Source organism: Maniola hyperantus, chromosome 5 (assembly GCF_902806685.2).
Source record: "Maniola hyperantus chromosome 5, iAphHyp1.2, whole genome shotgun sequence".
Lineage (NCBI taxonomy): Eukaryota > Metazoa > Arthropoda > Insecta > Lepidoptera > Nymphalidae > Maniola > Maniola hyperantus.
Window position 1 is genome coordinate 13,314,915 of NC_048540.1, and position 15,028 is coordinate 13,329,942.

General features: G+C 38.9%; 2 protein-coding genes across 2 annotated transcripts; both read right to left on the bottom strand.

Moving 5' to 3' along the window:
* Nucleotides 1–1,239: 1,239 nt before the first annotated feature.
* Nucleotides 1,240–14,992, bottom strand: LOC117982068 (uncharacterized). Its single transcript, XM_034968352.2, has 6 exons — nucleotides 14,680–14,992; nucleotides 9,798–9,910; nucleotides 5,698–5,855; nucleotides 3,956–4,145; nucleotides 1,823–2,526; nucleotides 1,240–1,361 (listed from the first exon to the last, which is right to left on the bottom strand). The coding sequence occupies exons 1-5, from the start codon at nucleotides 14,713–14,715 to the stop codon at nucleotides 2,373–2,375; spliced, it is 651 nt and encodes a 216-aa protein (XP_034824243.1). The 5' UTR covers nucleotides 14,716–14,992; the 3' UTR covers nucleotides 1,240–1,361; nucleotides 1,823–2,372.
* On the bottom strand, nucleotides 7,478–9,036 carry LOC138402320 (KRAB-A domain-containing protein 2-like). The gene has a single exon (XM_069498545.1). It carries the CDS (start codon nucleotides 8,915–8,917, stop codon nucleotides 7,595–7,597), a length of 1,323 nt encoding a protein of 440 aa, XP_069354646.1. The 5' UTR covers nucleotides 8,918–9,036; the 3' UTR covers nucleotides 7,478–7,594.
* Nucleotides 14,993–15,028: the final 36 nt, after the last annotated feature.

Below are 15,028 nucleotides of genomic sequence, written 5' to 3' on the forward strand. Positions count from 1 at the left end.
CCGCCATTTTAGTGACGTCAGCACTAGACTGAAGAATGACGTCAAAATGATGTCACTTCGATGATAATGAGACATGGTTCCAGCACAATAGCAACTTGCGGGACTTATGTAACATTTAAATAATCTGCAAATCTATTATCATATCAATAATAATTTAAAGAATAAAGAATAAATTTACATTAACAATTCAGTCTATAAAGTTTAATAAATTAAAGAACCCGAATGAAATACTATTTTGGAATATTATATTTTTTTACGTCAAATTCGAACCAGTCTTCAACATTTCCACTTATTTGAGTAGAAGAACCCCAAAAGAACTAGGTACAATTAAGGGTTCGTCCAGATTATGTAACATTTTATATAAATTTCACTGCATAACATGTAGTTTGGTCAACGTTACGTAGGTATAACCTTTGCTATAACATTAATTATTATTATGTTTTACAGTCTGGATGCCCCGTTAATCTATATTGTAACAAAATAAATAGGTCTAGGTACCACCTATTACATTTGTCTTTTCAATATTTTTATAAATAATAAATACAAAACAAATATTAACTTGTTCAAAATAACACTGTCCCAAAATATCAAGGCACTCAAAATATCTATCTACCCTACTTTTTTGATTTAGGAGATCGCACGCAGCTGTATGATCCACAAGACCCTCTGGAGGCGCAAGACCGGCAAAAAGTCACATTTTCTAGTACTGTAGTTATGCAAATGGTGTCAGCAGTATAAGGAGTATAGCATTTCTTCGGTTCCATTGACTTGGCCGAATCTTGCTGCTAAATTAACACGCATTTCCATCATTGAAAAGTATACTGCGTGCACCTAATGGCATACCTACTATCACAAAAAAATATTATTATTTAAAAAAATGCATTTATAGAAAATGCTTTTATTTAACAATTTAAGTATATAATAGTTTTATAAATATATCTCTAAAAATAGTAATTTTCATTTTCTATTTTATATTTTAATATTGTCTAACAAAAATAAAACAGGTTAATTGCATCGATCTCAAGTTGCATTAAATTTTTAATAAATTAAATTCGTATTATTTTGAGCATAATATTATTAATCTATATCTACTATACAATAAACTTAATGAGGGTGTCCAACCTTTTAAATTTCCTTACTAGGAAACAACATAAAAGAAATATACCTACGGTCAAACAAAGCATAGCATTCCATCACACGAGTAGATATTTAAATCAAATATGTAAGTACCTACTTTGTATTAAATGTTTTATAGTTTGTAGTATGGCGACAGGTCTAGTCTATCTCAAACCTTCAAATTAATGACTCGTCGTTTTTAAATAAACAAATATACCTAGTAGTAATAACATTCAACTAATAATCTACACACAAGAGAACAGATGGTATAAGGCTTTAATTATAACTACCTTAAGCTCGTGACTTCGTCCACGTGAACTACACAAACTCTGAACCCCTATTTTACGCCCTTAGGGGTTGAATTTATAAAAATCCTTTCTCAATAGATGGCTATCTGCAAGCCAAATTTCAGTCCGATCCGTCCAGTAGTTTGAGCTGTGCGTTGGTAGTCAGTTACACAGTCAGTCACCTTTTTCTTTTATACATTTAAGAAGATTAACTCAGCTTTTAAACTCTAGATATCCAAATGATAATATCTTGCAAGTACCTATTTAACGCAATATTTGAAGAAAAGGTGGTAGTTAGGTTTTGAATGACAAAAAATGCTTGAAGTTCGGTATTATTCCTACAGCTGATTTCTTGATTTAGAAAATCAGGTCCTAGATTGTCACAGATATTGGATACTATGCGTGTATACATTTTACACCTATCGTCTCTATTACCTTAGGGTGTGTTCAGATTACGTAACATATTTTCTTTAATTAATGGATTATCCCAATATTAATTTCACAACCTTTTGGTTTGTTTAAACTTTCATTTTTAAATAAAAAAGTGATGATAGCCTAATGATTAAAAGTCGTCGATGGCATCCTATTAGAGTGGTCCAGGGTTCGATTCGAGGCACTCACCTGTGCGTGTATAGGGTGAACCCAAAAACGCGCGCCCGGAGAACTTGCTATGTCAAATCCCTTTTGGGTTGGTTGGACACCCGCCGTAATCAACGTTGATAGAATAAGTTAGTCGAAACACAATAACCTCAGAAGATAATGAACCTTAGGAATCTTGATTGAACGTCAAAAATCCAATACCATCGATTTTATCACAAGGTTTCCACTTCGAGCGCTGGCTGTAGATGTATGGACGAAGTTAAGCTTTATACAAGATGTTAAGGTCCACTATATTTCTATGCTCAAGTGCTTGGACGCTCGAATTCTATCAACATTGCCAGTAATCTAAGGCCTAGTTCACACTACAAGCTACGGGATAGGATCAGGCCTGCAAACACACCCCGACTCGACCAGTACGTAGTCTTGCCCCGTCAGTGTGACTGGGCCTAATGGCAGCACGAGGAACAAATAAGGCACGTACGTCTGGGTACACGAACCCCGTACTACCGAGCACTCGCTTGACCTGGAAAGAAACAATAAACTAATTAATATTTTTTGCGCAGTAGTATGTATTGTGGCCTTATAAGTGGGATATCGCAGGTTCAATTTCTTGGGTCAATTAGAATTTAGATGTATTTTTCATATAATACAATAAATATTTAAAAAAAAAAAAAAAAAAAAAAAAAAAATACGTTGTTTCTTGAGTCAAAATTTAAAATTTTCAAATTGAGCCAAATAATTGAAAAATCTAATTAGATCTGGTAAGGCGCAATGCATACCTGCAGAGCGCAGATAAAGCTGCTATCAAAAATATTTGAGATTAATATTATGTCAGCCACAAAATGTCACATATATACAGAGACGACGCTCTATGAAGTTGATGCTACTGATTATCTCTTTCTAAAGTTAAATGTATAAATTATGCTGCAGATTATTTTTCTTTCTAAAATTTAATTTAATTCTTTCCTGCTGCATACTAAAATAAAGCGCTTTTATCAATATAGTCAATACGAACGGCGAACGCTACCGAGAGAGAGAGCTAAATATAATATATTTAGCTCTCTCGCTTACATTTTCACAAAAGAAAGAGTTAACTTTGAATGAGCAATGCAACTTTGTACTATAGGATTATGTTACTTAATCTGGACTCACCCTAAGATAATAGAGATGAAAGAACATAAAATGGTTTCTTAGTTCTTAGATAGTTATTTATAGTACATGAACTTCTGCAAGAGCGTGTCGGCTGTCGCTAACGTCGTCGGGACAACCCGATACTATCCCGATGGTGATGGATTGTCCCGACTCCCGATGCACTACCGTACAGTCCGCGGCGGAACGTAATGTACATTGTGCTTTAGAAGGAGATAGCAGATTTGTAAAGCACTGTCTCTGTCATTGAGACCGACAAGCCGTCATATAGGTATGAGTATGAGTGACAGAGACAACGCTCTACTAAGCCGAAATGTCATTCTAAAGGCCGATTACTTTCGCCCGCGTACTGTACACATAGCAGATTTCTTCTTTCGTCTTCTTTAATAAAGAATATTAGCCATGATAAATTCATACTAATATTATAAATGCGAAAGTGTGTCTGTCTGTCTGTCTGTCTGCTAGCTTTTCACGGCTCAACCGTTCAACCGATTTTGATGAAATTTGGTACAGAGATAGCTTGCATCACGGGGAAGGACATATGCTACTTTTTATCCCGGAAAAACAAAGAGTTCCCACGGGATTTTTAAAAACTAAATCCACGCGGACGAAGTCGCGGGCATCCTCTAGTGACTAATATTCCCCTTTCCTCTCCAACTAAGCGTCAAGCTTGTGCTAGGAGTAGGTACGACAATAGTGCAACGGGCGGGGTTTGATCCGTCGACCTTTCGGTTTTCAGTCCACTTCTTTACCCGTTGAGCTGTTGAGGCTCTAATTGATAGTAGGTAATCAGTGACACTTACTCGCAAACTTCGAATACGACCTGCTGCAGAAGGTCGGGGAACTTCTGCACGATGGTGACGGGTTGGCCCGACGTCAGCGAAACGCCGTACATCGGCGCTGTCGTGTTGTACCGCGTGCGACACAGCCGGGTTCCACCGCATGAGTTTGTGTTGCCCGGTGTCAACCCTGGTAGATTATTTGAGGCGCGAGCTGGAATGTGACAAGACTAAGCTAGGCGATTAATTCTTCCTGAACGAATTTTGGCCACGGCCGTATATTTTATCGAAGACTAGCTAACAACGGGGGGTGGTATAACTTATTCCCTCACTGGTAATAGTCCGATAGGAGGGCAATCCAACACTGTCAAAGAGAGATCAGTTGGTCGATTTCGTATAACCTGCATCAATCATTATTACGAGCGAGTTTCTTTGTGAGTTTATTATAGTTTATAGTGAGTTTATTATAGTGAGCGAGCGCCAACCAATCAGAGGTGATTGCGATCGTGACATTGTAGCTGTCATTCTACCGCAATCGAGCAGCAGGTGCAGGTACAGTGCGAGAAGGCTCTCTTGGCACTTCAATGATATTGACATGGGGGCGCTGTTGGAGAATAAAGGCTTAGAATATTCAAACAAGAACAAAGGGGACACTTAACGGCAAGGTTAGTTCCGATTTTCACCACGCGCCAAGATGCCTTGTCGCACTGTATGAGAAGGGGTCATCGTGGGTCGGCATTTTCCACGAGGTCAAAGGCATCAGACTATACTCTGTCTCACGTTGTACTGTATTAAAAGTATGCACGCCAAGAAACCCAGCGTGCCCAGTATCATTGCCGCCGATTATGGTAATTACAAAAGAAGCTGAAGCAATAAAAACGGTTGCCACTTAGAGTGAAGAGAATGCAGTAAAATGAGGAAGTTTAAACGACACACATAATATTCCCTGCCCGCCTGCATGTCGACGTAATGATGCCGAGCCGGTTTGAAATCAGCGCAACGTTGTTCAGAGATAGATGCAACTGGATGCAACATAATGTAGGTACGAGTAGGTACGTACTTAAATGAAGCTACGTAGGAAATTTATCTGCCTACTAACTTATCGGTCTAATGAAAACGACGACGAAACGACTTTCCTCGCCCGCAGCGTGTTAGCGCGGGGGCTGTGCGGGTGTGCGGGGCGTTCCCTCCCCGATAGCCATCTTGGCCAGTCGCGTACTAGTTATCTTGTACGATGATACAGAACCATATGTACGTGTGCGAGTCAGACTCCCAATTAACTGGTTTCGTACCTCAAAAGGAAAAACGTTCCGTTTAGGATCACTTTGTTGTCTGTCTGTCTGTACGTCTGTCTGTCTGTCAATAAACCTACAGGGTACTTCCCGTTGACGTAGAATCATGAAATTTGGCAGATAGGCAGGTCTTATAGTACACATTAGGGGAAACATCTGAAAAGCGTGAATTTGTGGTTACATCACACAAAAAAAATTAAATTGTGGTCTTGAACTAATAATTAGTATTTTCAATTGTCAAAGTAAGATAACTATATCAAATGGGGTGTCGTATGAAAGGGCTTCACCTATGGATTCTAAAACAGATTTTTATGTATTTTTATGAATACGATAAATCAAAAACTATGGTTTTTGATTTATCGTGCAAAATGACGAAAAAATACGACTGTCCTACGGAACCCTCGGTGCGCGAGACTGACTCTCACTTGGCCGGCTTTTTTACCACGAGTTAATAATAATAATATTATATCTCACCAGTTCTGTTGCTGCTCTGAGGTTTAACAACGCCTTCCGAATAACCAGCGTGGGCATCCAGCAAGGCCCTGCGCATCAATGCTGGGTCTAGCGTTCGAGCCGCTCTGCCTTGCCGCGTCTGACCCCATGAGGATTTTAAGGCTCGGTTCACTAGGTGTCTAGAACAAAACACAAAAATTGAAGCCTTCAAAGTTATCCAGATCTTTTTCGGACGGAAGGTTCGTGTGACTTCCGTGCGTAGGTATTTAAGTTAATTTTAAACTTTCAACCAAACAGAACAGCTGTTTTGAGGTCGCCATCTTTTATTGAGATGTTTTAAAGTAAGCAGGTACCAAGAAGGTAATATTATAGACAGTATTTACAGGTCCATGGTTATAGATTAACATCTGATCACAAGAAAGGGAGATAAGATAAGAGTTAACGCGATAGAAAGAAAGGCAATTATAAAATTTTTGGCCGCAGCCGCAGCGCTGTATGAATTGCACTTTGCAACATCGTAACAAAAGTATTTAAACGTCTTTGCGGAGTGATCATTATGTATCCACCTATCTGGAAGTTGCTATTAAAAATATTCTGTGGTTTTCTTCAACCACGCGTAAAGGCTTGTGGTAAAGTTTACAGGCACTACTTTTTAAGAGACTGCACTGACATAAGATTGACGCTATAGAACCTAATACCGTTATTTTCACTCAACGGAATCATTTATTCAAACATCTTGGGGAAGTTCTCACGGACCCGTTACCTCTTGCTGTAGTTAGATTAGTTTACGCTCACGAGTAAGTTTAATGCGATATCAAAATTATCTCCATTTGCCGCCATTGTTCGAGCGTGGGAAAAGTTTCGCGCCTTCTTTTTGCGATTAGTGATTACGGAAAATTGACTAGAGTTGAAATGCTGAAAACTAAATAAGTATAATTTTTACGAGTTAGGTAGGTACTTGTTAGATTATTTATCAATTTAAAAAATTGATTTTGATACCTTTTTTTAGATACAAGTTAGCCCTTGACTGCAATCTCACCTGATGGTAAGTGACGATGCAGTCTAAGGTGGGAGCGGGCTAACCTGGAGGGAGTATGGCAGTTTTTATTAAACCCATACCTTTGGTTTCTACACGGCATCGTACCGGAACGCTAAATTGCTTGGCGGCACGGCTTTGCCGGTAAGGTGGTAACAAGCCACGGCCGAGGCCTCCCACCAGACCAGACCAGAAGTTTAGAAATTATAAAATTCCAAATCCCAGCCAGGAATCGAACCCGGGACCTCCCACTAATAAGACCACAGCGCTTACCACTGCGCCAGGGAGGTCGTCAAATTACAAATTAGGTACCTCAAGAATTACATACCTATTAGGATTTATTTTAGACAATAGGGTCTGCTTCAGCCCATTCAGATAATCATTAATGATGATGACGAATGACTGATGAACTGTAAACTTAGGTAGGTACAGTAGGTAAGTAATGTACATCGACCTTTAGAAAGAGAAAGCAGATTATTGTAGAGCGTTGTCTCTGTCGTGGAGACCGACAAAACGAAAAAAATTTGATATGAGTGACAGAGACAACGCTCTACAAAGCCGAAATGTCATTCTAAAGGCCGATGTACATTACTTTCTGCCGCGTACTGTATCTACTGGATGATAATGTCATTTGATTGAAATTGTTGCTTAGTTATAAATGAAATAAGCTGAAGCACAACTTGGGACCTTGAATCAGATCATTCAACAGTAGCTAATAAAACCGCATTCCGTAAGCAAAGGGCAAAAATAAAATTGTCTCAATAAATATTATTTTTTACTTAGACATTTTTATTTGCGATTCCCTGTAGCAATTTAAAGGAAAATATACTAAAATTAAAAGAATTATTTAAAGTAATTTTAATTTAATTGCAGGTGAACACGTTATTCTGAGAGTTCAGGTTCATTGTCATCGTCCATTCTTTCGCCATCGAGGCTATTGTCAACATTACCCGGCTCAGATTTGATAAAGCTGCAAGAAGGTATTAGAGATTCTTCCAACATTAATTGCTCAGGATTTTTTCCTGATTCTTTCTCTTTTAGAGCTATCTTTAAATCAGTTTCAGTGTGAAGATGGTCGTATTCAACCCGCGTCATGAATGTTGCTACACCTCTCCTTGGATTATAACCAAAAATTGCCTCGCTAGGTGTTCTCCGGAGTTTTATATTAAATGTACTGTTTAGAACGTATTGGACATACTTGACCCCTTGATACCATTTCATAGAACTATTCTTCTTCAGCCAATCACCTATCATCCTCAGTATATGCTCGTTATTCTGGCCTTCGAAACTGGTTATATCCTGCTTGTTGTCAGCACTAACCACTTTTATTTCCGGGAACGCGGTATACATCCGTCGGCAGATTTGTTTCGTTACAGATACTCCATTTTTTGACTGTAAAACGTTAGGCGCGCCGAATACTAGGAATATTTCCAAAAGAGCTTCAACCGTCTCGTCAACGTTAATAGTTTTTAAAGGCTTCAAATGGATGTAGTTTGTAACCAGGTTTCTGTAGACCATTAGATATTTATAGCTTTCGTTTTTCGCCACTGTAACGTCTAATATATCCATTTGCCCGCGCGAATACAGTTCTGGATACAGCTTGTCGTCTTCATCAAAGCTTTCTTGTAAATCACAATCAGAAATGTCATCCCTGGCGCTATTTCCGCTAGTTCCTAGAGGATCAATTTTTAACTCTACTTTAAAATTATGTCCTATTGGCGAGGAGTCAAAGACTTCTTGTGAAGCTTGTATATCAGTTCGTGGGATCTTGCTCCGTCGAATCACTTTAGTTTTGCACCCTTCACAAAGCGACAAATAAAGCATGACAATTGAAGTCGTAATGTTTCTGTACTTCAATTTTATTGCAGTCATCAATCGCGATCTGCCTGCGTGGTTCATCCTCAAGTGGTATTCTCGTATAATGTCGTATATCTCCTCTAATTTGACGAAAAGCTGTTGGTTTTTTTGTCCGGGTGATGGCGCCACAATGAGTCTTTCGCCGTCCGGCGTGTTCAAAACGTCGAACCTTTTGATTCGACGGTAGTCTGCTGGTGTCTTCTTTGTTTTCGTTTTCGCGTTTTTCACTTGTTCGATGAGTCTTGTGTATTTTACTGCCGTTTGTAGGAACGTGTTCGGCGCGGTCACGCTTAGGAGTGTTTCATTAACTCGTTGGTAGAATAATTCCCGATCAACGTCGCCCGACATCGTGTTTGATTCAAGTTATATTCAAATGAAAATTTACAGAACAATATAGACGTTATGGACCTTTGCAAGATAAAAACTTGTTATTACGCGTAATAACCTCAAGGAGCGGGCACTACACAGCTCTGTCGAGTCTGCTAACGCTATCATGACATTGCCAGGTCAAAACGAGATTGCCCGACGGCCCACGATCGCACAGCGCGCTGGAGAAAGACGCATATTGACTTAGTCAAAGCGTCTCTCTCGCCCGTCCATATAACGCGTTTTATCCAAATATCTTTAGCGGTGAATTGGCAATGTGACTCTTAATTCTGTAGCAGTAAGTTCGAGAATCGTAACTTTGTCATCGGTCAAACCATTGATTAAATGATATTCAGCTCATTTATTTAGTAGGTAGGTATGCAACGAGAATTAGATAACCTACTTACAAAAATATAGGTATTTAAACGATACGAACGAACTAACTACCTAACTACCTAAGAAAAGATACACCAAACACACGTTTTTAAATTGTCTATGTGTCCGGGCTAATCTTCAGAACGGCTGATCCGATTATGACGGAACTTTCACAAGCAAGTAGCGAATTATAAAGAACCTCTGAGTGTGACAAGAACTAAGAAGTGATAAAACGTTAAATAATAAAAACTGGATCTTTAAATTAATTAACTCCATGACATCGCGGCATCGATTATCCACGGCCACAGATCTTTTCGTTGTCTCTGCTATAAGTGCACAGAATAGGAGTCACTCCTAAGTCCTAACTTCAGCTTATAGTTAACACTTTGTTTAAACACTTTGTATGGAGACTTAAATACCTACTATATAACTAACTGGCATAGAATGTGTGGCACAGCTTTCAAAAATAAACGTTTTTCTTTCTTACCTAGGATAAGGCGTGCCATCAGGCCCAGGGCAGTCAGTGCCTTCGAGTGCGTCTCCCCAGGCATATTTCAGTCGCGGCCCGCAATCGCCGACCACGCAAACCGCCACCGTAGCCTGGAAATTGATAAAAAAAAATGTAATAGGTAAGGTACTGGAAGTTAACTTGGAAGGGGTAGGTAAGGTAAGGTATGGCTATTGGTTTTTACACAATATTGTACCGGAACGCTAAATTGCTTGGCGGCACCACTTTGCACGGGTCTAGCATCTCACGAGACCAGACCAGAGACATACATACTGAAATTATGTATGATGCCGGGAATCGAACCACCCTCCCATCTATAAGACAACAGCGCTCACCACTTCGCCACGGAGGTCATCACACCTGTTGTTACTTAGTACCAACAAACAAACAAACACACTTTTCGCATTTATAATAATATGGATACTGATTTTTGTAATCTCTTCTATTCTATTCACAGATAACAAATTTTAAACAGGTTGCTATAATAAATTAATAAGCAGTCAAAACCATAAAGTAACTGGTCACGCAAAACCGGACGGTCGTGACTGTAGGCTGTAGCGTAGAAGGTAGGTAGGTATGTGTGTCGTGGCTGCTCGTGCCCCAATGACACAGTTCCACACACAACAATGCCGGTCCTTTCATGGGTCTAGCCGAACTAGCCCCTTAGCACGAAAGAAAGAAAAGAAAGAAAGAAAAACGTTTATTTTTTAAAGCAGTGCCACACATTACTTATATACTTGAGCAGTAAAGTCAAAAGACCTCAAGCAGAAGAAGCGCCGGAATAAACTATGTCATGTGTGGCACAAACCGAAAAAAAAGGTCCCGACTCAGCATAAATGCTATACCTATGTCTTGCACAAGTACAAAAACATACACCGCTGGTTGGAAAGCTGTTATTTGGTTGTGATTCATTGGATAGAAGCAGAAGCACTTTGCGGAAGTCAGGCAGGCGTTTTTTGAAGACCTCCCTGGCCTAGTGGTGAACTCAGTGGTCTTATTCGTGGGAGGTCCCGGGTTCGATTCCCGGCAGGGGAAATTCACAATTTTGTAATTTCAAAAAATTTTCTTGTCTGGTCTGGTGGGAGGCTAGTTACCACCCTACCGGCAAAGCCGTGCCGCCAAACGATTTATAGCATTCCGATACGATGCCGTGTAGAAACCAAAAGGGTATGGGTTAAAAACTGCCAAACCCCTTCCAGGTTAGCCCGCTTCCATTCTAGACTGCATCATCATTTACCACCAGGTGAAATTGCAGTCAAGGGCAAACTTGTACATCTGAATTAAAAAAAAAAAAGTCCATGACATTATACAGCAACCAACAAGGAATCAGCATCTTTTTAAGATAACCGACGACCTGCGAGATGATTCGCCTAACGGTGGGTATCATTCAGTGTTAGACACTCTAACACTGAATGATAGCCACCGAGCTCATTTGACATTGGTTGATCCTACATTGCTGCTTTACTGAGTCGTATCAAAATAAATCATTTTTTATTTATTTATATATAATTTAATATAAAATATATACCCAATAGATTTCTTGACAGACAGACAGACAGGCAGTCAGTCAGACAGACAACGAAGTGACCTATAAGGGTTCCTTTTTCATTTTGAGGTACGGAACCCTAAAAAGACTAAAATACTTACCCAAGCATTTACCGTTTGTAGTTTGGACAAACGGTATAACTCGTTCGGAAATAATATTACAAAGATATTGGATTTTGATTTTTTAATTTTAAAAAATACCGGGAAATTAAGAAAAGTAGTGATGTGCGATGAATCGTAAAAAGCCCTCAAGAAGAAAGTGGCAGTGTCACATTTCTAGGCCAAGTGTACATGACATGTCAATGAACTGTTGGAAACGCCAGATGGGTGTCAAGTGAATAGGTTCACGTTTCACGACTGTCGCATCAGATTGTGTATTTTTTTAAGTGTCGCAAATCGCAATTATTGATTAAGCATAATAAAACAATGTATTTAAGGGTATCTGTACCAACTTCACTCACAATTTCAGAAAATTTTAAAGACCTCTGTAATTTTAACAATACATAATATAATATTTAGAAGATCATCATCATCATCATCAACCGATAGACGTCCACTGCTGGACATAGGTCTCTTGTAGGGACTTCCACGCGCCACGGTCTTGCGCCACCTGAATCCAGCGACTCCCTGTGACTCGTCTAATGTCGTCCGTCCACCTAGAGGGGGTCTTCCAAGTGAGACCTTGGGATCCCAACGTCTATCGGTTTTCCAAACTGTGTGCCCTGCCCATTGCCACTTCAGCTTCGCAACCCGTTGAGCTATGTCGGCTACTCTAATTCTCCTACGGATCTCCTCATTTCTGATTTAATCACGTAGAGAAACTCCAAGCATAGCTCCTTCCATCGCCCGCTGAGTGACTCTGAGCTTTCTTATGAGGCCCATAGTTAGCGACTATGTCTCGGATCCATATGTCGTCACTGGCGACACGACTTTCGAAGACTTTGGCCTTCAAGCACTGAAGAATTTTGGACAATAAGCTCGAAGCTTCCTGAACGCTCCCCAGCCGAGATTTTAGAAGAGCATTTAGAAGATAAAAGGAATTAAATCACGATATAGGTAATATGAGTATAAGATGCCATAACCCTGCCCAGGGAGTTAGGTAGGCTAGCTCATTGTTATTCTTATCGAAAAGGCTTAACGCATCGGAGTCATCGATTAGTACAAAAGTGAAAATAGGTAGGTAGTATATTCTACAATATATACTATAACTACATAAAGAAAAAGTAGCGAAAGTATCTTGCGGTCTCTTAGGCCCATTGATCGTATGGAGGGCACGTAGGCAAGACGGTCAAGCGACTTGACGTCAAGCACGTAGTTTTGTTTTGCTTGATGCGCTTGTCAAGCGGATTGATCAAGCAAACGGCACTTTTCTCATTCATCGAACACTGTCCGAACGTCGCGCCAAGCAAAAATATAAAATCGCATTAATCACGCGTCAAGCACGCAAATGTTTGACTCAAGCATGAAGCAAAAATCTTCATATCCTTCATTTTAAACAACCTTAGGTACGTTATCTATGTTTTATTGTTGAAGGATAAAGAACTATTCTTGCCTTTGAATTGATTTTATTTTAATTTATAGACTAGAGCTTAGCTGCAATCAGAGTTCTGACCTGCTGGCAAGTAATGCAATGCAGTCTAAGATAAAGTACTCTTGCCTAGAAGATGCCTATTCACTCTTGACTTGATTTCGATAACATCCTCACGTTTTAGGTTTTAAAGCAGTGAAAGTCTCATTCGATGAAAAGTTTACGTGACAAGTACCTATAATGTGAAAATAAATAAAAGATTTCTACGTTATTCCGCGCAATACGAATTTTATCATCTCATGTAGGTATGTTACCCGCATATACCTACTGGAAATCCACTGATTATTTTGTGAATTTTGTTTTGCGAATTTCGGTCAACCACATTAGACTCCATTATGATGCGTCTGAAATTAGTTTGAATGTCAAGTAGGTAACTATAGTAAGTAGGTACCTACCTATATATAACTATAATCCTATTCCATCGCGAGGTAAATTTTGCCTACAACTTTGTCCATCTACGTCTCGCACATGATCGGGTGCGATCAAGCTAAATTCTAGGTACTTACCTAAGAGGGTATAGGTAGTACCTAATTAGGTAGGTACCTACCGCGGTTGACCAAATTTTATTGCATCAAATAATAAAACGTACCTACCTACCTATTCTTTGTATTTGTTGCTTATTTTTTATTTGCTGCAAATACTTAATACTTCTTTCAAAGATATTTGGTTGAAGCTGGTTTTAATTAGTACCTACCTACCTTGCAAGTTACCTATACCTATCTATAACAATCCGTCTTGGATATTCCTTTAGGTAGGTATTTGGCCAGGCTAGTATTCTACCTGATATTTTTAGAAGATTCAGATGTTTGGATCAATATATATTATTATCCCATAAATTATTATAATCTACTCTGCATCCAATTCAAAGAAATTTGATAGACGTACGATTGGCAAGCCATAATAATTATTATAGTTCTACAAGATCTCGGTCAGCCACCTTTGACTAATGACACGTTATAATGCGCTAAGACAACGAAGAACTTGCGCGTAACAGTAAACGGATGATAAACTTCACCCGCAGTTTCCTATTTTTTACCTATCTCCCTGAACGGTCCGCTCCGAATGCATGAGCAATGAGTCAGTCGACCATGTAGGTAGTAGGTATTAAAACTTATAGGTTCTTTAAGATTAAGTTATGAGATCGATTTACTTAGCAAAAAGATTCTCTGTACTTGAGTAAGTATGTACCTACCTACTTTATGGAATTGCAGCGCTTTTGGAATAAGTAACTGTAAATTACCTATCTTTACTTTTTGTCTGCATCTTAGAAAGCTAATAAAAGCTTTTTAGACTTTATCGATTTGAACGCCTGGCTGTAACGGAAAGGCGTTTGCAAAGAAAAAACTCTTGGGTAAAATAATTTATTTTGTGCTAGCTAGCTGTAGGTATGTATGTAATGCTACAGAAAGTTTACTTTTTAATAAATTATTCAATTATGAGGTTTAAGTTTCGCAGTCATTCGTGTATGAACTTTAAAATGATAAAAACTAGATGCGTTTCCGGGATGCAAACTATGTCTATACAAAATTTCAGTTAATAAGGGTTTTGAAAGGTAATAGACAGACAGACACTCTATCTATTACTTTGAATAGATTTAGATTATATTATTGTACCTAGTAACCCTTATAAGCTGTTTGTTAATTTTAAAATAATCCAGGAATAAAATCTAATTAGGTAACTTAAGTACTTAATAGTCTTGTTAGAATTTTATGTTTCCATTAAACTTACCAAGTAAATATATACCGATATATTTTTCAGGCACATTTTGTGAATTTATTTGTTTTAATTAGGTACACTAGTAATACAATTATTTTATTGTTGCGGTTCACTTAATGCAAAATCTTGTCCGAGTGTGAAAATTATACATTCGCGTTAGTAGAAGGGCGTGCGATCGGCGCACTGCCCGCGCAGACAACAAGTGGTTTTCATTATAACGGGAGTTCGGCCGGGCCGGGAGTCCTACGAGCAGGCGCCTACTTTGCGTCGCCCATCGAAAGCTCTCTCTTTGAAATTTGAAATTAGCGCCATCTACTCAACTATGACGTAGTGCTTTCATACCTTATCGGTTAATATACCG